The 26,645-nt window shown below is 41.1% G+C and overlaps 1 protein-coding gene across 6 annotated transcripts in view; it reads left to right on the top strand.

The window, feature by feature from the left end:
* The first annotated feature begins 213 nt into the window (after window positions 1-213).
* The window catches only part of LOC106581710 (RNA-binding motif, single-stranded-interacting protein 1), a 71,557-nt gene continuing 45,125 nt past the window's right edge, over window positions 214-26,645 (top strand). Inside the window, exon 1 of one of the 6 annotated variants that reach the window (XM_045704463.2) lies at window positions 214-447. In XM_045704463.2, coding sequence (XP_045560419.1) covers window positions 376-447 — 72 coding nt within the window. In that variant the 5' untranslated portion in view covers window positions 214-375. Of the gene's footprint in view, window positions 448-4,538; window positions 4,678-12,690; window positions 13,059-26,645 lie in introns of those variants that run through there. The other 5 variants (XM_045704464.2, XM_045704459.2, XM_045704460.2 and 2 more) reach the window with 5 other exon arrangements.

Genomic DNA, 26,645 nt, shown 5'->3' with positions numbered 1-26,645 from the left:
ATTTCCAATTCATCATTGACTGAAACTTCGTTATTGTATCTTCAACTACAAATTGTATTATCTAAAAATATACAACTGTTGTCTTTAAACTATTCTGAACGTTTCATGCATAGCCAACTGGTCAGCATTTGCGGTGACCACTTTAGCTCTAGTCAGAATGTACGCACACCAGAGAAAGCCCATTACCCGAATCAGGTCCAACTCCCACGCAGAAACGCAGTTCATTTGCGCGGAGGCTGGCTGACATTGGGACATTCCACTGTTTCGCTGTTTGGTTCCAGGGTGAGGTCTCCCGCCCCAACGAGAGAATTGACTTCGGGAAAACGGAATAGACGGAAATACTGAAGTAACCGACTAGTTCATATTTCTATATTCATGGGAAAAGCGTGGCAACAACAGATGTACCCCCAGTACTCATATTACTACCCCCAATACCTGCAAGCGAAGGTAAAGTAAAACAGTGTTCTATGTACTTGAAAAGTAGCTACATTGTAAAATGAACAATGCGCGGTTAGATTCCACAATTGATAAGAAAATGTTCTTCATCATCTGCCCCGATTATTGTACTCTACTTTGTCTGTAAGATTTCTTGTTCGTTAGGGTTATGTTTATTTGAAACGCATATTATCGCCTATTCAGGAAAATATGTTGAGATGACTTTATTTAGTGCATCTCCACACCTGTCAAACTCTTCTGACATACATATTTGTTGTTACTATTTGTTACTATTGACTTGGATCATTTAGATTCACATTGGCCAGATTGTGGTTCTCCAGGGTTAGCTAATAGAAAGGACATTCAATTTATAGGATTACTGTTATTACCAAATCCCTTAAACACTGCCGTATAATTAAAGGTCCAGTGCAGTCAACAACGTGATTTTCTTGTGTTTTATATATATTTCCACACTATGAGGAATAATACTATTGGAATAATACTGTGAAACTGAAAATTGTGATAATGCCCTTTTAGTGTAAGAGACAGTTTTTGTGAGATGGTTTTGGCCTGCCTGGTGACCAATAAGAAAGCATGTTCCAAACCTCACCGCCAATAACATCTAGTTTTCAGTTTTCCCCTCCCCACTCCAAGACAGTCCTAGCAAAATCCTTGCTTAACAAATTGGTCTTTGCTAAGAAGCTATTTTTGGTTTCTTTTTGACCATTTTAATTGAAAACAATCACAGTAAGGTACTTAATTGTTACCCTGAAATGATTGGATATTGAGATAAAAACGGCTGCATTGGACCTTTAAGTATTAGATCAAGATACACCCAATTTATTCAACTATTATGAATTGTTTATGTAGTATTTGATATTCTATTTTGTATTGATTCATGGTCATAAGAGCGCAAGTCAGGTTTCATAGAAGTCTTTAGAGCATCATTAATACATTTTGTGTTGAAAATCAGAGGGCATATGGGGTCAACTGGCAGTCCTTAGTTGAATTACAGGCATCTCCTATGATCATCAAGAGGCTCCTACAGAATACTTTGCATCAGTTAGGCTCCATACATGTTTAATCAGCTTGGCTGCCTATTAAATGACAAGGTCCCAGAGCTCCAGCCCTGTAGGCTGCTTAGTATGCGACTGTAAAATGAGGATACGTTTTCAAACAGTGATAGACATCTGAGTGTGTCGATCCAATGAAAAGGACATTAAACAGGATTTTAGAATGACATTGTGTTAGCAACACAGCCTATTATAGCTGTGTTATGAATGCATGGGCTGTTTATTTACCATTTGGATATCATTTGAAGAGCTTCAATAAAAATAAGTGATACTAGCAAGAGCAGGTTACATGTTTCTCTTTTCTTTGAAGATATCATTTGAAGAGAAAGTATTAGCTTATTTGCCAAAGTTAGTCAACATCACCTGCATTCATAGCTGCTGGTCATTTAGTCATAAAACGCTGCCTTAACTCATCTTCCTAATGATGAGCAATATTCCTCAGTGTTTTTTCCTTCTAATCCCATTCTTCCATTGACTAAAGACTCATTCTTTGAATTTGATTCAAGAATAGGGCCATTCATTTGATTTCCGCATGGAAAGGGATGTGGCCCCGTTCACTTTGTTTTATGACACACCAGATATGTGTGGGGTGACCTTAATACAGAAATGGCTTGTCCACTTCAAACAGGGCCCTGCTTTGTGAATAACTGACATGGTGGTTTACATTATCACTGTCCTGCTGTGTCCTGCTGGCCTCTTTGCTGGGATCCAAATGAAATGACTCTGTTATTGTCTTATTGCGGGGGCCTGGCACAGATTTCTCTCCATGGCTGTAAACATGCCGTCTATTTAGGTGTGTATCTGATGTTTCCCTCCCCCAGTGCATAAATATTGCATTATTCATTGTTCGGGTTCTTGTTTTTGTCAATTTGTTATGAGATATTGTCACAGGAATGAAAAGCATTGACAAAGCACAGAAAATTGGAGCATGTTTTTGAAGCAACTTTCTGTCTCGGCAGGAGACCAGCTACTGTACTGGGATTGAGGAATTCAAGTGGCGCAGAACAGGCTGCTTTTAGGTTAAAAACCGAGTACTTGAACACTGGTGTCAGTGCAAGGGATATCTATCTATATGAGTGATCCAGTAGTGGATTGAACAGCTAGACTAGGGGGTCACAGATTTGCAGTTGAACAACAGATGGTCCTTACTGCTGAAAAAGTGTTTACATTGACGTAAATAAGCTTTTACAAGTTCGATCACTGTTAAAATACTCACAGCTCCCAGTCCTGAAATAAATAAAAATCAATGTTATTTGTTGTCAACACAAGCCTTTAATCAATGAAAAGTGAACACATTAACTGCCATCGGACATTACATACAGAGACTGTGAACAATGGCATTATGCTGAGCCTGAAAAAGCCCTATACAATGTTTACAATAAAGTTTGGAGAGTTGCTTGGCAGCGGAATGTATACAATTGAACAGCACAGAGGTGCTGCTCTTTATGTTGGCGCAGGGCTGAAAGAGCGCCCATTGTGCTCCTATGATTCTCATTCTTGGCGACTTTTGACATGAGCAAAATGATGGCCTACCCAGTGCACAGTAAAACCCACCCTGCTGTTGAGTCTCTCTCTGCCAAGAGGCTCTCATAAAAAGAGAGAATACATTGAAAAGCCTCATCAGGGTTAGAAAGGTTTCAATGGTGACACGTGAGCCATAAAGGTAATCATGTCTTATTCATTGCTTCTCGTGTAAATAATGTACATGAGTATGCAATTAAATAAAGCAACACGTTATAATATCAATCGTAATGTAGCAGGAATATTGCAATCTATGTTGTTGATTTTTACTTTGCAAAGACAATTATTATGGAGGCAGAGCGTAGTCAGGGTTGAACAAACTTACATTTTCACTTCTCATCAAGGCCTTTATTATCTTTTTTCATGAGAACATATGTTATTTATGAGGAAAACCAATAAACATCTTGTATCAGGCTATTTCATTGATAAATAATTCATGAAAGGGGAAATTGATTATGAAAAACGGGGAATAGGAAAGATTATTGAAAATGAGTGCATGTCAATCATGTATTTTCTAGCAATACGGATATTAATTATTTCTGCTTATAATCAACTGAATATCAGATAATGGATGTGGGTGAGTCAATGTTCACTATTTGCTTTCAAAGTAAAACAATAAATAAGAAAGGTCTAATTTGTGGCCACAATAGTATGAAATTAAAATATATATTTTTTCCCATTTGGAATAAATTGCATGCTCTACATTTAGTCATTGCTAAATTTTGGGCACTAGATGAAACGTCCTTAGAATTCTTACAAACATTCTTCAAATATGAATGTGTCTTTCACCATCAACACATGAAGAAAACGTGACAAGTGAGTTTGCAATGTTCTATTACAACCCCTCTCAACTGACCAACAATTAAGCCAAATCTCTCTGATTGAGCAATGTGCTGTTGACAGCAAAACATCAGTGTTTGATATTCTATCCCTCTGTGCTGTAAGTCAAACATAGATCACTTGCCACATGATCACATCCCTTTGGTGCTGACATCACATGACCAGTGAGTGCTGGAGACAGATGGGCAGAGTGCTGTCTGTCATGGGGATCTACAGTGCAGCATGTTAACTCTGTCCTGTCCTGTCCAAGCTCCTCTCTGTTTATTGTTGAAAAACTGTCTGCAGAGCAGACTTCTGGCAAAACTAAGACTGATTTAAATTTTTATTATGAGGAATTTGTGTAGTTTTAGTGCTGTTTTTCTGAAGTAAACGTTTCTGTTACAAGACGAACATTATCACGAGTGTAGCATCCACTCTAAAAGCTTTTATTGAATTGTCTCTGCAATTTGATACACCTGATGGCCTGCAGAGTCTCCTTTAAGACTAATCGAATGTAATACGTTGATAATGTTTGTGTGAGATTTTTTTTTTTTTTAATTTGATGAATTTGGAAGTATGGAAAGACTTTCCATTCATCTACTCTCAATCTTGGATAATGAGAACCTTAGGTTGAGCTTTCCTACCCCACCCCCATGCCTTTATCATTTGTCTTCCTGTGTGTGACACACACACACACACACACCCACACGTTTGTCTTTGTGGTTTACTTGTTTCCACCCTAACGCGCTGGGAGTCGTCGAAAATGATTCTGTCGCTGCCTCAGTGGGGCTTTGGCCCCCTAACACACCCCTTCCATCCAGGCAGGAAGGTAAATATACAGAGCTGTTTGTAAAGACTTCCTGGTACTGCTGGGACTGTCTTTCCTCCACTTGAATTGTAGGGTTCCGTGGTATTGCTGGATCTCATTCTGAGCGAGCTAACGGAGAGGAAGGAAATGGATGGGAGAGAGATGTCAGCCTTGTGTTAAACCTTATAGCTGCTCTTAGTCTCGAGAAAAACGGAGGGCAGTCTTATGATTCTATGTGCTGTGAGTGCCTGATTCCTTTTAACTGACGAAGTAGCTGATTTCCTTACCATCAAAGGGTGTTGCAGGCTTATGTATACCGTTCCCATAAATGCGCATGTACACTGTAATGGTGTGTATAGTTGTCATCTATTAGTCAAGCTGCTAGATTCTGTGTAAGAGCCCTGATGTCTGTAGGGTTTGATCTGGCATAGAGCCAAAACGAAATTGAAAGGTATACACTGCGTGGGAGGGGCCTGCTTCCTGATCATTTGTTTGTTCTGCCGATTCAGCAGAGACAGCTGTATCATGTCAAAACAGCATTCTTAAAAGAACTGATTTGTGGCCGTGTGAGATCGGATCTCACCGCAGGCTTTTCTGTGATTGTAGGTTCACTCATAGGTGAGATGTTTGTCATACCTCATGAAAACAGAAAGTGTTGCTTTAAGTCCGTAGAGCAGCAGCTCAAATCTTTAGTTTTATTTCATTGTCAGTCTCAATTCCTAAAGAAAATAATAAATGAAGTTTCAGGTAAATAAATGCATTCACAATAAATAATAATTACAGTTGGCTATATGTTTTATGTAATAACTTTGAAAGCACTAGACCAGTGGAGGCTCCTCAGAGGAGGAAGGGGAGGACCATCCTCCTCAGTGAATTTCATAAAAATAAAAAGTTAAACATTTCAAGAGTTATCCTTTTTAGATAAAACTATACAAAATATATTCAGGTCACCAAATAATGTATTGAAACACACTGTTTTGCAATGAAGGTTTACAGTAGCCTCAACAGCCCTCTGTAGGGTAGCACCATGGTGTAGCCAGAGGACAGCTAGCTTGAGTCCTCTTCTGGGTACATTGACTTCAATACAAAACCTAGGAAAGTAAATGGTTGTCACCCCCTTCCGTAGACTTACACAGTAATTATGACAACTTCTGGAAGACATCATCCAACCTATCAGAGCTCTTGCAGCATGAACTAACATGTTGTCCACCCAATCAAAGGATCAGATAATGAATGTAGTACTGAAAGCATAAGCTACAGCTAGCTAGCACTGCAGTGCATGAAATGTGGAGAATAGTAGACTCAAAGAGAGAGAAAGACAATAGTTTTGAACAAATTAATTTCTTCAAAGATAAAGGAGAAGCAAGAGATAGAGAGAAAGATCTTTCTTCATTTTTTTTCACTTTCACTTACTTAGCTAGCAAATGCAGCTAGCTAGTTTAGCCTTCTCAAACAGAGGGATGTTAGCTAGCTGGATATCCAACACTGGAACTCTTCCAAGTCAAAGTAAGCTTTTGGCTATACTAATTTATTGCCACCGGGGCCCACCGGTGTAACTGCTAAACTGTGTACTACACTGTACTGCATAATTGTAGAGGGTTTACTAATGCGTTAGTTATATTAGCTATGTTGACTATAACGTTACTTTAGCTAATATGGTGAGCTAGCTGCGGTTATGATACACTATATATACACAAAACAGTGTGGACACCACTTAAAATTTGAGAATTCGGCTATTTCAGCCACACCCGTTGCTGACAGGTGTATAAAATCAAGCACAAAGTCATACAATCTCCATAGACAAACATTGGCAGTAGAATGGCCTTAATGAAGTGCTCAGTGACTTTCAACATGGCACCTTCATAGGAGTCCACCTTTCCAACAAGTCAGTTCGTTGAATTTCTTTCCTGCCAGAGCTGCCCTGGTCAACTGTAAGTGCTATTATTGTAAAGTGGAAAAGTCTAGAAGGAACAACGGCTCAGCCGCGAAGTAGTAGGCCACACAAGCTCACAGAACAGGACCGCCGAGTGCTGAAGCGCGTAGCGTGTAAAAATCGTCTGTCATCGGTTGCAACACTCACTACCGAGTTCCAAACTGCCTGTTGAAGCAACGTCAGCACAAGAACTGTTCGTCGGGAGCTTCATGAAATGGGTTTCCTTGGCCGAGCAGCCGCACACAAGCCTAAGCGCAATGCCAAGCGTCGGGTGGAGTGGTGTCGGGTGGACTCAGGAGCATTGGAAACGCGTTCTCTGGAGTGATGAATCACGCTTCACCATCTGGCAGTCCGATGGACGAATCTGGGTTTGGTGGATGCCAGGGGAACGCTACAGTTGAAGTCAGAAGTTTGCATACACCTTAGCCAAATACATTTAAACTCAGTTTTTCACAATTCCTGACATTTAATCCTAGTAAAAATTCCCTGTCTTTGGCCAGTTAGGATCACTACTTTATTTTAAGAATGTGAAATGTCAGAATGATAGTAGAGAGAATGATTTATTTCAGCTTTTATTTATTTCATCACATTCCCAGTGGGTCAGAAGTTTACTACATACACTCACTTAGTATTTGGTAGCATTGCCTTTAAATTGTTTAACTTGGGTCAAACATTTCGGGAAGCCTTCCACAAGCTTCCCACAATAAGTTGGGTGAATTTTGGCCCATTCCTCCTGACAGAGCTGGTGTAACTGAGTCAGGTTTGTAGGCCTCCTTGCTCGCACACACTTTTTCAGTTCTGCCCACACATTTTCTACAGGACTGAGGTCAGGGCTTTGTGATGGCAACTCCAATACCTTGACTTTGTTGTCCTTAAGCCATTCTGCCAGAACTTTGGAAGTATGCTTAGTGTCATTGTCCATTTGGAAGAACCATTTGCGACCAAGCTTTAACTTCCTGACTGATGTCTTGAGATGTTGCTTCAATATATCCACGTAATTTTCCTTTGTCATGATGCCATCTATTTTGTGAAGTGCACCAGTCCCTCCTGCAGCAAAGCACCCCCACAACATGATGCTGCCCCCGTGCTTCACGGTTGGGATGGTGTTCTTCGGCTTGCAAGCCTCCCCCTTTTTCCTCCAAACATAATGGTCATTATGGCCAAACAGTTCTATTTTTGTTTCATCAGACCAGAGGACATTTCTCCAAAATGTACGATCTTTGTCCCCATGTGCGGTTGTAAACCGTAGTCTTGCTTTTTTATGGTGATTTTGGAGCAGTGGCTTCTTCCTTGCTGAGCGGCCTTTCAGGTTATGTCGATATAGGACTCGTTTTACTGTGGATATAGATACTTTTGTACCTGTTTCCTCCAGCATCTTCACAAGGTCCTTTGCTGTTGTTCTAGGATTGATTTGCACTTTTCGCACAAAAGTGCGTTCATCTCTAGGAGACAGAACGCGTCTCCTTCCTGAGCGTTATGACGGTTGCGTGGTTACATGGTGTTTATACTTGCGTACTATTGTTTGTACAGATGAACGTGGTACCTTCAGGCGTTTGGAAATTGCTCCCAAGGATGAACCAGACTTGTGGAGGTCTACAAATTTTTTTCTGAGGTCTTGGCTGATTTCTTTTGATTTTCCCATGATGTCAAGCAAAGAGGCACTGAGTTTGAAGGTAGGCCTTGAAATACACCCACAGGTACAACACCAATTGACTCAAACGATGTCAATTAGCCTATCAGAAGCTTCTAAAGCCATGACATCATTTCTGGAATTTTCCAAGCTGTTTAAAGGCACAGTCAACTTAGTGTATGTAAACTTCTGACCCACTGGAATTGTGATACAGTGAATTATAAGCGAATAATCTGTCTGAAAACAATTGTTGGAAAAATGACTTGTGTCATGCACAAAGTAGATGTCCTAACCGACTTGCCAAAACTATAGTTTGTTAACAAGAAATTTGTGGAGTGGTTGAAAAACAAGTTTTAATGCCTCTAACCTAAGTGTATGTAAACTTCTGACTTCAACTGTACCTGCCTCAATGCATAGTGCCAACTGTAAAGTTTGGTGGAGGAGAAATAATGGTCTGGGGCTGTTTTTCATGGTTCGAGCTAGGCCCCTTAGTTCCAGTGAAGGGAAATCTTATCTCTAAAGCATACAATGACATTCTAGGTGATTCTGTGCTTCCAACTTTGTGGCAACAGTTTGGGGAAGGCCCTTTCCTGTTTCAGCATGACAATGCCCCGGGGCACAAAGTGAGGTCTATACAGAAATGGTTTGTCGAGATCGGTGTGGAAGAACTTGACTGGCCTGTACAGAGCCCTGACCTCAATCCCATCGAACACCTTTTGGATGAATTTCAACCTCATATATAGAGAACATTTTAGTATCATGTAGTAGCCTAAACCTGTCAATGTTAAACTTGGTGAATGGATTATGAATGACAGTCATCCAATATGCTGTAATAGAAATAAGGCAATGCTCATAAAAAAAATGTGTCCTTACTAATCTTAAAACGGCAGCGACCGCTACTGCAGTAGACATACAGTACCAGTCAAAAGTTTGGACACACCTACTTATGCCAGGGTTTTTATTTATTTTTTACTCTTTTCTACATTGTAGAATCATAGTGAAGACATCACAACTATGAAATAACACATATGGAATCATGTAGTAACCAAAAAAGTGTTAAACAAATCAAAATATATATTATATTTGAGATTCTTCAAAGTAGCCACCCTTTGCTTTGATGACAGCTTTGCATACTCTTGGCATTCTCTCAACCGGGTTCATGAATTAGTTACCTGGAATGCATTTCAATTAACAGGTGTGCCTTGTTAAAAGTTAATTTTTGGAATTTCTTTCCTTCTTAATGCGTTTGAGCCAATCAGTTGTGTTGTGACAAGGTAGGGGTGGTATACAGATGATAGCCCTATTTGTTAAAAGACCAAGTCCATATTATGGCAAGAACAGCTCAATTAAGCAAAGAGAAACGACAGTCCATCGTTACTTTAAGACATGAAGGTCAGTCAATCCGGAAAATTTCAAGCACTTAAAGTTTATTCAAGCGCAGTTGCAAAAACCATCAAGCGCTATGATGAAACTGGCTCTCATGAGGACCGCCACAGGAATGGAAGACCCAGAGTTACCTCTGCTGCAGAGGATAAGTTAATTAGAGCTAACCTCAGATTGCAGCCCAAATAAATACTTCACAGAGTTCAAGTAACAGACACATATCAACATCAATTGTTCAGAGGAGACTGTGAATCGGGCCTTCATGGTCGAATTGCTGCAAAGAAACCACTACTAAAGTACACCAATAAGAAGAAGAGGCTTACCGGTGGAAATCTGTCCTTTGGTCTGATGAGTCCAAATTTCAGATTTTTGGTTCCAACTGCCTTGAGACGCAGAATAGGTGAACAGATTATCTCGGCATGTGTGGTTCCCACTGTGAAGCATGGAGGAGGAGGTGTGATGGTGTGGGGATGCTTTGCTTGTGACATTGTCTGTGATTTATTTAGAATTCAAGGCACACTTAACCAGCATGGCTACCACAGCATTCTGCAGCGATACACCATCCCATCTGGTTTGCGCTTAGTGGGACCATCATTTGTTTTTCAACAGGACAATGACCCAACACACCTCAAGGCTGTGTAAGAGCAATTTTACTAAGATGGAGAGTGATGGAGTGCTACATCAGATGACCTGTCCTCCGCAATCACCGGACCTCAACCAAATTGAGATGGTTTGGGATGAGTTGGACCGCAGAGTGAAGGAAAAGCAGCCAACAAGTGCTCAGCATATGTGGGAACTCCTTCAAGACTGTTGGAAAAGCATTCCTCATGAAGCTTGTTGAGAGAATGCCAAGAGTGTGCAAAGCTGTCATCAAGGCAAAGGGTGGCTACTTTGAAGAATCTAAAATATTAAATATATTTTGATTTGTTTAACACTTTTTTGGTTGCTACATGATTCCATGTGGTGTTATTTCATAGTTTTGATGTCTTCACTATTATTCTACAATGTAGAAAATAGTAAAAATCAAGAAAAACCCTTGAATGAGTAGGTGTGTCCAAACGTTTGACAGGTTTACATATGTACCTTTGACTCCTATATAAAGAGATAGTTCCACTGACTATCACGCTCCCCACCCTGGTCCCCTTTCACTCAGTGACCTCCACAGAGTGCTGATTCAGGTCTTTCTGTTCCCTTTAACTGTGACCTATTTGCATCTAATGGTGGCTGAAATGGCCTCCCAATATGCTCTCTATATATGACTCTATCTGTCGTGTCTTTTAGGAAAACATTTTAGGAAACCATTTGACAACCTCAAAAAATGCAACTAGGAAAAGATAGGAAGGAAAGATTCATTGGAGCTTTTAGTAAATCACCTCTATTGTTCAGGTTTAAAGTGAGCCCATGCTGAAACCAAAAGGAAACATTTTACTGGGATTGGCTTTTTTTTTGCTGATTTGGTTTTAGACCAATTTTGACATTGCTCTGTTTGCAGTGGTCAAAGGACCAGATGTTGCATCATCTTATTAGCAGTTGGTTCAAAGCCCCGGACAGAAAATGCATGATGAGGGTGAGCTCTGACACTGTGCCCAGTGGGTAAAAAAAACGACCACTCTACCCCTCATGGAATTACATTGAGAGTTGCTGATGCTATGATGACCAATATATTTAATTAAAGACAGGAAATGCAGCTTGGAGAAGGAGGATGTAATCTGTAAAGGATGACAACACGCTAGGTGAAAAGAAAGAGCATGGCGGAACAAGAAATAGGTAAAAAATGTAACCACAAAGGCAACGACCACACAAGGTCAGCATGAATTCACATTCTGACTTCACCACCACTGTTGGTTTTCCAATCAGAGATGGAGACTGGTGGGTGAATGGGTTTTGATTTATAGCCAAGTACAGCCTCTGAGTGTATGTTTTGCTATAATAAAAACCTGGGTCACCCTTTCACTTACAATTTCGGATCTCTGCTGAAGAGTGGCTCGATCCTTACTGTTGCGTGCAGTCTCTTTGCACATTTACTCCACATCCATAGCATCCCTAGACTGTGTAACGATTACTTCATTAGAACTGTGAAAATTTAAAACATTTTCAATTGGTTATATATATTTTCAATTTCATTTTCCCAGGTGTATTTTTATCTGTGTTTGCTCTTTTTGTCTGCTTTCATCAATCTGATTAATATTTATTTCGAGGAGTTAATATGTATTATTATTGTGTTATAAATGTCCTATGGATTTAACCCTCAGTTGCCTTTTTGTTTCAGTGTTGTTTATCTACATATCAATTCAGTCATTTTAGTTTAATGTACTATGGTGTGGCCTGCGCTGCGGACATTCAATTTAATTCAAATTGTAATAACATATGGGTCCTGCATCGGTCAAAATATCGTCCTGCTCCTTTAACTATCTAATGGCCGCACTGTGTGGTCCTTGCTATCAGGGATCCTTGGGACGTCCCAACCCCATTGAAGTTGAAGTTTAAAAATGTTAAGGTTAGGGTTAGGTAATGGTTAGGATAAGGATAGGGTTAATTTAAGGTTAGAGTTTAGGGTAGGGACGTCCCAATGAACTCCGATAGCTAACCCTGTGGAATGTTTGGTATGCATTCCAGACTAGAATAGTAGCGAAAGGGGAAAGAAACATTGTAACAATGTCTCTTGTATAGACCTGTTATTCAATTATACCAGCTAATTGTACTTACACCTTCCATAGGCTGTATTGTAGTAGATTATATTCTTGAAAATTGCAGAAAAAAATATGATGTAGTGTTGTTTTCATGTTATCCAGTGAAGTCATCATCCCTACACCGGATAGAGGAATGGTTTCTTCCACCAGGCAGGTTCTGTTCTGCGGGGTTTCCACTAGTTACCACAGCCACAAAGTATGACTCTATCGTAAAGACAAGAAAACATGAAATAAAAAATGCGCTATTTGGTTTTAATTTCATTTTAGGCATAAGGTTGGCAGTGTGGTTAAGGTTCGGGTTGAGGTTAGGTTTTAAATCACATTTTAAAAAGAGACATTGTAGAAATAGGCGGGGTTTATGACTTTGTGGCTGTGGTAACTAATGGAGAGCGTTATGCGGGGGACTCAATGCAAATCAATGAACTCAAGAAACGGGGTTGGGAAATCGAAGTTCGGACTAATTCGCGCATACGTTGACATCGCTATATTTTATGGTAGTATATGATACTATATGTCAAATACAGTATACTATATAGGCCTACAGTAGCCCATAGTAAGACTAGTAGTCTTTGCTTTAGTATAGCAAAGAGACGATTTTTTACAAACACATCTATGTAGCTAGTCAAATTTACAACTTCACCTAAACAGCCATTGGATACAAATAGTTCGAAATACATTAGTAAAACAATCGATCTTGGGTCTTTGGAAACCGATGATGATTTTTGCGAATTCTTGCAACCCATTGAGGACTCCGTATCGTAAGCAGGTAAATAGCCTATTTGATTATACAAAATGTATGTAATAGGCATTCATCCTCATCATCAAGCTGACTCATTGAAATCGCAAAACATGTATTTTTTTGATCAGACTATGGGGACAAATAGCCTATTCCCAGAGAGAATTGAGGAACAGAAAGTTTAGTTTTAATTCGTCAACAGAATTTCACTAGGCATTTTAAAACATATTTCTACTCGTATAGTATTAGTGGGTTATCTCTGAAACTACTGTATTCTCGTTGTATTCTTTCAGTAAACTAGTAGGCTATTGCTACTGTTTTTAATTCAATGATTTTGTTAGAATATCCATAGCTGGGCCTGATGTCAGTGTATTTAGCCCTTTAACAGTGCATTCAATCTAGCTACTCATCAACCTTTTCTTTGACCTGGATTTTAATCAACAATTAATTTAGTTGATGGTTTATATGTATAGTTTATGTTATCAAATTCATTTAATTTGATATGTTGTGGTAGAGAAGTGAAGGCATTCTCAAGAGACTTTCTGAAATCCCCTTTACCTTTAAACTTTGGAGATTCAGGAGCTTGTCCTCACTACTGTGTGTTCCAATGTAGAACTAGTTCAGTAGAAGTGCCTTACCAATGTTGATATTCGGCCACTTTATATTTATATTTTAGCCATTTAGCAAATGCTCTTATTGAGAGCGACTTACAGGAGCAATTAGGGTTAAGTGCCTTGCTCGAGGGCACATCGGCAGATTGTTTCACCTAGTCGGCTCGGGATTTGAACCAGCAACCTTTTGGTTACTGGCCCAACACTCTGAACCGCTAGGCTGTAAGGATTCTATATAAACCACCCTATATCCCATATTTTTCAAACGATAACAATGTAATAAACCACCCAGATAACATTGAGGTCATGGAGAAATGTATTGGAATGACCTTGTGATAATTGAATGATAGCTTTGAAATTATGATGTGCCTCTGTAGATTGCTGTTTCCCATGTAAAATGTAGGCAAAGCGGTGGAATGTAATTCAATCATGCGTCCAATTTTCCCAATTTCTATATGGATTAACATTTTTGACAGGAAACTGTTGATGGTGTTGAAGATTTATTCATATTCAGGATTATTCAAGTCTGCTGTCATAGTAAGAGGTTAGTTTTAGCTGAGGGCTTGGATAGTTCTGTGAGGGCGAGGCCTGTGTTACTGGAAGCCTAGTGAATTTCCAGCTCGGATATGACGGGCTCTGCTGGTCTGGAGCATGCTGATAAGACACTGGGCTCTCCCCATCACACTCCCTCAGACTCCTGGTGCTCAATAGGCAGGCAGATGTATGAAAACAAACTGGCTTTCAGTCCTGCGGAAAAGGGAGTTTCTCTCCTTGGGTGTGCGGATTTAGCCGGGACTGAAAACCAAGGGCACCGCTGGCATTCTCCTCAAAGATTGTCTTTGTTCACAAATAGCTTGAGCTAGTGGCACACTTCCTAGTTGGGAGCCTGATGATGATATCAGATGATTATTTCATGAGCTACAGTATAACAGACACTAAATGTTCTCTCTCTCTTCACTATTACAACAGAATGAAAGTCATGTATAGAAAGTTAAAACAAACCCTTGAATACATTATATTGCTATAAATTACTAAATTATAATTATGTGTTAGGAATGTTCATAAAGCACAAATATCCAACGACATCATCATTGACTATTATGAGAAATATCAACATGGCTCTCAACCTATACCCAATGCTCTCAATGCTAAGGCATTTTCAGTACCACATGCCCTCTCTAGCAGATACATCTGTTATGGGTTCAAAAGGTGACTGAAGGACCTTCAGAGTTTACAGAAAACACATGAAAGAGTTGACTGTTTTTGTAAAGCGAAGTGACCTGTCTGGACATGACACTCTTTGACAGATAGCCTGGAGATTACATGTGATCCTTCCTCTTGCATGCTACCTGAATACATGGCATTTTTGGGACATGTTTCAAAAATGCATAGAAGGATTCTCAATCAGGTTCTACTGTTAGTGTCAACTATGAGAACAGATGTCAGCATTGACCTTTTATCTCCTTTTTCTCATGTCTTTTAGGCTATGACTGTCTATTGAGTTATGATGCCAACTCAATAGGAGATTGGTCAATGTCACCTTCGTGTCCAGACTTTCAATGTAATCTTTTTTTAATGCATTAGTATTGTAACATTGTTGTCCACAAAATGAGACGTGTTGCTGAATGATTAATCACATGGATGCAACAATATTCGAAGTGTTAGAATTTGTGATGTTCATGGGTAGTGAAATGCTGTGAATGGAAGAATGTGATGTGAAATGGAAATTGCTGTTCCCTATAGATCCCAACATGAGATTTATGCCTGAAACCCAAACATCCAGAGAGTGCAGGATAAACATGGAATACTGGAGTGTTGGGTTTCACCATGAGAGAGCCATATTTCCAACTTATACAGTACCAGTCAAAAGTTGGGACACACCTAGTCATACCAAGGTTTTTCTTTATTTTTTACTATTTTCTACATTGTCGAATAATAGTGAAGACATCACAACTATAAAATAACACCTATGGAATCATGTAGTAACCAAAAAAGTGTTAAACAAATCAAAATATATTTTATATTTGAGATTCTTCAAAGTAGCCACCCTTTGCCTTGACAGCTTTGCACACTCTTGGAATTCTCTCAACCAGCTTCACGAGGTAGTCACCTGGAATGCATTTCAATTAACAGGTGTGCCTTGTTAACTTCTTGGGGCTATGTGGGACGCTAGCGTGCCACCCGTGGTGCACCCTATCAACAGCAGGTGCATTTCAAGAGCGGCAAATTTGAAACCAAATAAATGTCAAAATTCAAATTTTTCAAACATACAACTATCTTACACCCTTTGAAAGATAAACATCTCCTTAATCTAACCACGTTGTCCGATTTCAAAAAGGTTTTACGGCGAAAGCATAAAGTTAGATTATGTTAGGAGAGTACATTGACAATAGCTGTGTGTAATGTTTTGTCAATTCAAAGACGGGTGTCACCAAAACCATAAAACCAGCTAAAATGATGCACTAACCTTTTACAATCTCCATCAGATGACACTCCTAGGACATTATGTTAGACAATGCATGCATTTTTAGTTCTATCAAGTTCATATATATATCCAAAAACAGCGTTTTACTATGGCATTGATGTTGAGGAAATCGTTTCCCTCCAATAACCGGCAGTCAAGTCAGCACCACAAATTAAATAATTAAAATTAGAAAACATTGGTAAAATATTATATTGTCATTTAAAGAATTATAGATTTACATCTCTTGAACGCATTCAACTTGCCAGATTTAAAAATAACCTTACTGGGAAATCACACTTTGCAATAATCTGAGCACTGCGCCCAGAAAAATATGCTTTGCTATACAGACAAACGGCCATGTTGGAGAGATCTAAAATCGAAAATACTATGTAAATAATCCATTACCTTTGATTCTCTTCATCAGATGTCACTTCCAGGAATCCCAGGTCCATAACGAATGTAGTTTTGTTCAAAAAAGCTCATCATTTATATCCAAAAAGCTCCGTGTTGTTAGCACATGATCTAAGCCAGCCGGACTTCTCGTCATGAACGAGGGGAAAAAATATATTTACGTTCGTTCAAACATGTCAAACGTTGTATAGCATAAATCATTAGTGCCTTTTTTAACCAGAACATGAATAATATTCAAGGTGGACGAATGCATTCTCTTTTAAAACGTATTGGAACGAGGGTACCCAACATGACCTCGCGCGCCAGAGTCTAATCGGCCATCACCGTTCCATGGCTCTTGTTCGGTCAGATCTCACAGTAAAAGACTCAAAACACTTTGTAAAGGCTGGTGACATCTAGTGGAAGCAATAGGAAGTGCCAAAACATTAATCAACCCCTGTGTGTTTCAATGGCATAGGCTTAAAGGTAATTCAACACATCAGGTATCCACTTCCTGTCAGAAAATGTCTCAGGGTTTTGCCTGCCAAATAAGTTCTGTTATACTCACAGACACCATTCAAACAGTTTTAGAAACTTTAGGGTGTTTTCTATCCATATATAATAAGTATATGCATATTCTAGTTACTGGGTAGGATTAGTAACCAGATGAAATCGGGTACGTTTTTTTATCCAGCCGTGAAAATACTGCCCCCTAGCCCCAACAGGTTAATCTCTTACATCTAGACGTTCCGCTAGCGGAACACCTGCTCCAATATCCAATGATGGGCGTGGCGCGAAATACAAACTCCTCTAAAATCCGAAAACTTCCATTTTTCAAACATATGACTATTTTACAGCATTTTAAAGACAAGACTCTCGTTAATCTAACCACACTGTCCGATTTCAAAAAGGCTTTACAGCGAAAGCAAAACATTAGATTATGTCAGCAGAGTACCCAGCCAGAAATAATCAGACACCCATTTTTCAAGCTAGCATATAATGTCACAAAAAACAAAACCACAGCTAAATGCAGCACTAACCTTTGATGATCTTCATCAGATGACAACCCTAGGACATTATGTTATACAATGCATGCATGTTTTGTTCAATCAAGTTCATATTTATATCAAAAACCAGCTTTTTTACATTAGCATGTGACGTTCAGAACTAGCATACCCCCTGCAAACATCCGGTGAATTTACTAAATTACTCACGATAAACGTTCACAAAAAACATAACAATTATTTTAAGAATTATAGATACAGAACTCCTCTATGCACTCGATATGTCCGATTTTAAAATAGCTTTTCGGTGAAAGCACATTTTGCAATATTTTCAGTAGATAGCCCAGCCATCACGGCTAGCCATTTAGACACCGACCAAGTTTAGCCCTGACCAAATTCCGATTTACTATTACAAAAGTTTGATTACCTTTGTTGTCTTCGTCAGAATGCACTCCCAGGACTGCTACTTCAATAACAAATGTTGGTTTGGTCCAAAATAATCCATCGTTATATCCAAATAGAGGCGTTTTGTTCGTGCGTTCAAGACACTATCCGAAGTGTAAATAAGGGTCACGAGCATGGCGCAATTCGTGACAAAATATTTCTAAATATTCCATTACCGTACTTCGAAGCATGTCAACCGCTGTTTAAAATCAATTTTTATGCCATTTTTCTTGTAAAAAAGCGATAATATTCCGACCGGGAATCTGCGTTTAGGTAAACAGACGAAAGAAAACAAAGCATTCTGTCGACGCGGGCACGAGCATGAGTCTCACAGTACTGTAACCAGCCACTACCCAAACGCGCTACTTTTTTTCAACCAGAGCCTGCAAAGCCACGATTCAGCTTTTTGCCGCCTTCTGAGAGCCCATGGGAGCCGTAGGAAGTGTCACGTAACAGCAGAGATCCTCTGTAATGGATAGAGATAATCAAGAAGGGCAAGAAATTGTCAGACAGGGCACTTCCTGCATGGAATCTTCTCAGGTTTTGGCCTGCCAAATGAGTTCTGTTATAATCACAGACACCATTCAAACAGTTTTAGAAACGTTGGAGTGTTTTCTATCCAAAGCTAATAATTAAATGCATATTCTAGTTTCTGGGCAGGAGTAATAATCAGATTAAATCGGGTAGGTTTTTTATCCGGCTGTGAAAATACTGCCCCCTAGCCATAACAGGTTAAAATTAATTTGTGGTATTTCTTTCCTTAATGTGTTTGAGGCAATCAGTTGTGTTGTGACAATGTAGGGGTGGTATGCAGAAGATAGCCCTATTTGGTAAAAGCCCAAGTGAATATTATGGCAAGAACAGCTCAATTAAGCACAGAGAAACAACAGTCCATCATTACTTTAAGACATGAAGGTCAGTCAATCCGGAAAATTGTGCAGTCGCAGCAACCATCAAGCGCTATGATGAAACTGGCTCTCATGAGGACCGCCACAGGAATGGAAGACCCAGAGTTACCATTACTGCAGAGGATAAGTTCATTAGAGTTACCAGCCTCAGAAATTGCAGCTCAAGTAAATGCTTCACAGAGTTCAAGTAACAGACACATCTCAACATCAACTGTTCAGAGGAGACTGCGTGAATCAGGCCTTCATGGTCAATTGCTGCAAAGAAACCACTACTAAAGGAAACCAATAAGAATAAGTGACTTGCTTGGGCCAAGAAACACGAGCAATGGACATTAGACTGGTGGAAATCTGTCCTTTGGTCTGATGAGTCCAAATTTGAGATTTTTTGTTCCAACCACCGTGTCTTTGTGAAACGCAGAGTAGATGAACCGATGATCTCCGCATGTGTGGTTCCCACCGTGAAGCAGGGAGGAGGAGGTGTGATGGGTTGGGGATCCATTGCTGGTGACACTGTCAGTGATTTATTTAGAATTCAAGGCACACTTAACCAGCATGGCTACCACAGCATTCTGCAGCAATACGCCATCCCATCTGGTTTGTGCTTAGTGGGACTATCATTTGTTTTTCAAAAGGACAATGACCCAACACACCTCCAGGCTGTGTAAGGGCTATTTGACCAAGAAGGAGAGTGATGGAGTGCTGCATCAGATTACCTGGACTCCGCAATCACCCAAGCTCAATCTAATTGAGATGGTTTGGGATGAGTTGGACTGCAGAGTAAAGGAAAAGCAGCCAACAAGTGAATATGTGGGAACTCCTTCAAGACTGTTGGAAAAGCATTCCAGGTGAAGCTTGTTGAGAGAATGCCAAGAGTGTGCAAAGCTGTCATCAAGGCAAAGGGTGGCTACTTTTAAGAATCTCAAATCTCAAATATACACTGCTCAAAAAAATAAAGGGAACACTTAAACAACACAATGTAACTCCAAGTCAATCACACTTCTGTGAAATCAAACTGTCCACTTAGGAAGCAACACTGATTGACAATACATTTCACATGCTGTTGTGCAAATGGAATAGACAACAGGTGGAAATTATAGGCAATTAGCAAGACACCCCCAATAAAGGAGTGGTTCTGCAGGTGGGGACCACAGACCACTTCTCAGTTCCTATGCTTCCTGGCTGATGTTTTGGTCACTTTTGAATGCTGGCGGTGCTTTCACTCTAGTGGTAGCATGAGACGGAGTCTACAACCCACACAAGTGGCTCAGGTAGTGCAGCTCATCCAGGATGGCACATCAATGCGAGCTGTGGCAAGAAGGTTTGCTGTGTCTGTCAGCGTAGTGTCCAGAGCATGGAGGCGCTACCAGGAGACAGGCCAGTACATCAGGAGACGTGGAGGAGGCCGTAGGAGGGCAACAACCCAGCAGCAGGACCGCTACCTCCGCCTTTGTGCAAGGAGGAGCAGGAGAAGTACTGCCAGAGCCCTGCAAAATGACCTCCAGCAGGCCACAAATGTGCATGTGTCTGCTCAAACGGTCAGAAACAGACTCCATGAGGGTGGTATGAGGGCCCGACGTCCACAGGTGGGGGTTGTGCTTACAGCCCAACACCGTGCAGGACGTTTGGCATTTGCCAGAGAACACCAAGATTGGCAAATTCGCCACTGGCACCCTGTGCTCTTCACAGATGAAAGCAGGTTCACACTGAGCACACGTGACAGACGTGACAGAGTCTGGAGACGCTGTGGAGAACGTTCTGCTGCCTGCAACATCCTCCAGCATGACCGGTTTGGCGGTGGGTCAGTCATGGTGTGGGGTGGCATTTCTTTGGGGGGCCGCACAGCCCTCCATGTGCTCGCCAGAGGTAGCCTGACTGCCATTAGGTACCGAGATGAGATCCTCAGACCCCTTGTGAGACCATATGCTGATGCGGTTGGCCCTGGATTCCTCCTAATGCAAGACAATGCTAGACCTCATGTGGCTGGAGTGTGTCAGCAGTTACTGCAAGAGGAAGGCATTGATGCTATGGACTGGCCCGCCCATTCCCCAGACCTGAATCCAATTGAGCACATCTGGGACATCATGTCTCGCTCCATCCACCAACGCCACGTTGCACCACAGACTGTCCAGGAGTTGGCGGATGCTTTAGTCCAGGTCTGGGAAGAGATCCCACAGGAGACCATCCGCCACCTCATCAGGAGCATGCCCGGGCGTTGTAGGGAGGTCATACAGGCATGTGGAGGCCACACACACCACTGGGCCTCATTTTGACATGTTTTAAGGACATTACATCAAAGTTGGATCAGCCTGTAGTGTGGTTTTCCACTTTAATTTTGAGTGTGACAACAAATCCAGACCTCCATGGGTTGATAAATTGGATTTCCATTGATTATTTTTGTGTGATTTTGTTGTCAGCACATTCAACTATGTAAAGAAAAAAGTATTTAATAAGATTATTTCTTTCATTCATATCTAGGATGTGTTGTTTAAGTGTTCCCTTTATTTTTTTGAGCAGTATATTTTGATTTGTTTAACACTGTTTTGGTTACTACATGATTCCATGTGTTATTTCATAGTTTAATGTCTTCACTATTATTCTACAATGTAGAAAATAGTCAAAATCAAGAAAAACCCTTGAATGAGTAGGTGTGTCCAAACTTTTGACTGGTATTGTATGTCTTATATATTTCCCTAGTAATTGCAAATATGCATATAAACTCAGCAACAACAAAAAAACGTCCTCTCGCTGTCAACTGTGTTTATTTCCAGCAAACTTAACATGTGTAAACATTTGTATAAAACTAACAAGATTCAACAACTGAGGCATAAACTGAACAAGTTTCACAGACATGTGACTAACAGAAATTGAATAATGTGTCCCTGAACAAAGGGGGGTCAAAATCAAAAGTAACAGTCAGTATCTGGTGTGGCCACCAGCTGCATTAAGTACTGCAGTGCATCTCCTCTTCATGGACTGCACCAGATTTGCACGTTCTTGCTGTGAGATGTTACCCCACTCTTCCACCAAGGCACCTGCAAGTTCCCAGACATTTCTGGGAGGGGAATGGCCCTAGCTCTCACCCTCCGACCCAACAGGTCCCAGACGTGCTCAATGGGATTGAGATCCGGGCTCTTCACTGGCCATGGCAAAACACTGACATTCCTGTCTTGCAGGAAATCACGCACAGAACGAGCAGTATGGCTGGTGGCATTGTCATGCTGGAGGGTCATGTCAGGATGAGCCTGCAGGAAGGGTACCACATGAGGGAGGAGGATGTCTTCCCTGTAACGCACAGCTTTGAGATTGCCTGCAATGACAACAGGCTCAGTCCGATGATGCTGTGACACACCGCCCCAGATCATGATGGACCCTCCACCTCCAAATCGATCCCGCTCCAGAGTACAGGCCTTGGTGTAACGCTCATTCCTTCAACAATAAACGCGAATCCGACCATCACCCCATGTGAGACAAAACCGTGACTCGTCAGTGAAGAGCACTTTTTGCCAGTCCTGTCTGGTCCAGTGACGGTGGGTTTGTGCCAATAGGCGACGTTGTTGCCAGTGATGTCTGGTGAAGACCTGCCTTACAACAGGCCTACAAGCCCTCAGTCCAGCCTCTCTCAGCCTATTGCGGACAGTCTGAGCACTGATGGAGGGATTGTGCATTCCTGGTGTAACTCGGGCAGTTGTTGTTGCCATCCTGTACCTGTCCCACAGGTGTGATGTTCGGATGTACCGATCCTGTGCAGGTGTTGTTACACGTGGTCTGCCACTGCGAGGACGATCAGCTGTCCGACCTGTCTCCTTGTAGCCCTGTCTTAGGCGTCTCACAGTACGGACATAGCAATTTATTGCCCTGGCCACATCTGCAGTCCTCATTCCTCCTTGCAGCATGCCTAAGTCATGTTCACACAGATGAGCAGGGACCCTGGGCATCTTTCCTTTTTTTAGAGTCAGTAGAAAGGCCTCTTTAGTGTCCTAAGTTTTCATAACTGTGACCTTATTTGCCTACCTTCTGTAAGCTGTTAGTGCCTTAGCAACCGTTCCACAGGTGCATGTTCATTGAACAAGCATGGAATACAGTGTTTACACCCTTTACAATGAAGATCTGTGAAGTTATTGGATTTTTACAAATTATCTTTGAAAGACAGGGTCCTGAAAAAGGGTTGTTTCTTTTTTTGCTGAGTTTATGCATATATACTGAACAAAAATATAAACGCAACATGCAACAATTTCAACCATTTCAAGGATTTTACTGAGTTATAGTTCATAAAAGAAAATCTGTCATTTTAAATATATTAATTAGACCGTAATCTATGGATTTCACCTGACTGGGCAGGGACGCAGCCAGCGGTTGGCCTGGGGGTGCATAGTCCCACCCACTTAGGAGCCAGGACCAGCTTATAAGAATTCATTTTTCCCCACAAAAAGGCTTTATTACAGACAGAAATACTCCTCGGTTTCATCAGCTGTCCGGATGGCTGGTCTCAGACAATCCCGCAGGTGAAGAAGCCGGATGTGGAGGTCCTGGGTTGGCGTGGTTACACTGGCACTATGTTCACATTGACATCAGCAAAACGCTCACCCACACAACGCCATACACGTGATCTGTGGTTGTGAGGCCGGTTGGACGTACTGCCAATTCTCTAAAACGATGTTGGAGGCAGCTTATGGTAGAGAAATTAACATTAAATTAACATTAAATTATCTAGCAACATATCTGGTGGACAATCATTCCTGCATTCAGCATGCCAATTGCATGCTCACTCAAAACTTGAGACATCTGTGGCATTGTGTTGTGTGACAAAAATGCACATTTTAGAGTGGCCTGTTATTGTCCCCAGCACAAGGTGCACCTGTGTAATGATCATGCTGTTTAATCAGCTTCTTAATATGCCACACCTGTCAGGTGGATGGATTCTCTTGGCAAAGGAGAAACGCTCACAAACAGGGATGTAAACAAATTTGTGCACAACATTTTAGAGAAATAAGCTTTTTGTGTGTATGGAATATTTCTGGGATCATGAAACATGGGACCAACACTTTACATATTGCGTTTATATTATGTTTTTTGGTTGTTTTCTTTTACAGTGACAAAGGCCAGGGTTATTTGGGCAGATTGGGATAAGAAAGTTGCATTTATGTTAGTTGCATTCTTTGTCTAGATGTTGGAAACGATGTCTAGCCCGTCTGTCAGATATGATGTTAGATAACATGAGAATGGTTCATTAAGATACAATCTATCTTTCCTCAAAACCCCTAGCCAACATAGTATGACCTCAAGCATGCACTGCATGGTGATTAATGTCTTAATCTGTCCTCCCACCATATAGAGGGAAAATACAGGGGAAATCTCAAGGGATCCTTCAAACGCCAACAGTCCCGTTAGAGTTAATTTCTTGAGGACAGTCCTCAGAGATAACTGTAGAGTCATTGCAGAAGCCTTTGTGAAAAGGTCATTTCATTTGAGGAGTTACGTTCACAGCATACATAAAAATTCCCTGGCAAAGAGCTGTTTGTGACAGGAAGGAAAATAATGAATGAATCCAACAGCAGGTCAAGTTGGTTTCCGTAGTAAAAGGCATGTAGACCGGAGAAGAAGAAGATCTCTTGCTTGGGCCGAGTCCAAGTTGACGATTGCTCAATTCTGTCACCACGTATTGCTTGGGATTCCATCAGCTTCCTCTCTTGTGATTCCTCGAAGGGGGAGGGGTGATAAACAGTGTCAGACTCACAGAACAGTCTTAGAAAGAGGCCGAGCTTTTCAGATCCAAACATCTGTGGCCCTACAAACAGGAAGCATGCTATACTGGCTTATTGCCTCTGAGATGTGGAGGTACTCTTGACACGGCCCATATGATTTACAGATGTTGATTGAATGAGATCAGGGGCGTCAGTTGGGTAGGGCAGTCACCATACCCTAGCTCAACACCACCAATTTAAAATAGACTACTAAAATCATTCCAATCCTGATTAAAAGGCAAATGAAGTTTAGCGGTAGTAGTCAGCTGACTTTAGGACCATGCGGACACCTAGGAAGGCTGTTTGTATGGCTGCCTAGCTTTATGGAGAGTAGAGATCTGTATTTCTGTTTAACTAGGCAAGTCAGTTAAGAACAAATTCTTATTTACAATGACCACCAAACCCAGACGACGCTGGGCTAATTGTGCGCCGCCCTATGGGACTCCCAATCACGGCCAGATGTGATTCAGTCTGGATTCGAACCAGGGACTGCAGTGACGCCTCTTGCACAGAGATGCAGTGCCTTAGACCACTGCACCACTCGGGAGCCTGTATAATAATAACGAGATGCTCATGTCTCCGCCTTAACAATGGGAGTCGTTGTCCCAAAGGCGGGAAGACAGGCGACAAGTTTAGGTCCAAAATAAGCCCATAGAAACACATTGGGCTTATTTTTGACAGATTTTGTCTAGTTAAACCTCTCGCTTTGCCTCTTCCTTTCTGTGGAGAGTGCATTGACGCAGCTGCAGGGAACAGCAAGACTTTTTCTCAACAGATTGCAGAGGTAAAGATGGCTGTAATGGATGGCTTTGGCTAGGTAACTGCTGTTTGACTTGACATGGCAGCTAATTATTGTATGGCATGTGTTTGTAGAATGTTAAGTCCCCTATTGACTGATGTGAATGATGCTACAGCAACATGGTGATAATGGCTGGAGTCAATGCTGTTCTCCAAATTGCATTTTAGAGTTTTTTTAATTGTGTAGAAATGCAGTAAATGACCTTACCCATACCCTAGGTTTAGCTGGAATGAAGCCCCTGAATGAGACCAAATATCTCTGAAATTCAATGCTGGAAGAACTGGTCGACACATTTTCCGTGCACATTACAGAACTTCCCTTCTCTTTCCAATCGATTGAAAAGGGTATATTTATTTTGTATTCTGCAAGTTACAGAAATCGGGTGGCATATCATTGTTCCAAACACGCTGATCCTCAGTGTTCAAAAGAACTGGTGTTGAAGTTGAGTTACATTCTCCACCATGCCTCTCTAACTGGAACCTAATGCAAATAAGCCTGTGTGTAAGTGTAGGGGTGGCAGTGGGATGGTAAAGTAGGCTATGCTGGAAATGTAGTCATTGACATGTCTAGTTGGGAAGTCAGTCAATCACCAGGGGATTGGTGGGAAGGGCTCTCTAAATCACGCACAACCTTCCAGTGTCACATCAGTATCAGAGCAGATCTGCACGCCCCTCGGTACGTAGTTTGTGCTGACTTCCCGACTTCTGATGGAGATTGCTCAGCAGATATGTATCACTGCTCTGTTCAATATTAATCTTCACACGGGGCACCCATTCGATAGTACTAAATTATGAAGTAGCAGGACAGTTCATTTATAGCATGCACCAATATGGAAGATTTAGCTGGGCCACAGCGATATGCTTATAGTGAAGACCGATGGTTTTCTGGTCCAGCGCACTAAAATACTGTTATGGTTACAGCGGGAGTCAAATAAAGAATCTCTCTGAGTAACTCATGGAGGAGACAAGATTCGTAGACAAAGCTGCGTTAAGGGTTGGAATAAAATCCAAGCACGTTTTCTTAACCCACTAATGAAATGCAAACGTGTATTGTTTCATGATTACTCACTGGCAATCACTAGCTCTGCTAGACGTCAATCAATAATGAACACATGTATTTATTTGCACAATTAAATGTCCACGTGACCGCGCATCCACGTGGCAAGGCAATGTAGTCTGTTTCATTCCGAGTAGTCTATTTCTCTGTGTCTGTCTCTCTCTCTCTTTTGTTTAGCAACAGGGAACACCAGTATGTTG

This window comes from Salmo salar, chromosome 21 (assembly GCF_965601325.2).
Source record: "Salmo salar chromosome 21, fSalSal1, whole genome shotgun sequence".
Lineage (NCBI taxonomy): Eukaryota > Metazoa > Chordata > Actinopteri > Salmoniformes > Salmonidae > Salmo > Salmo salar.
This window is presented reverse-complemented; position numbering and strand designations above follow the sequence as displayed.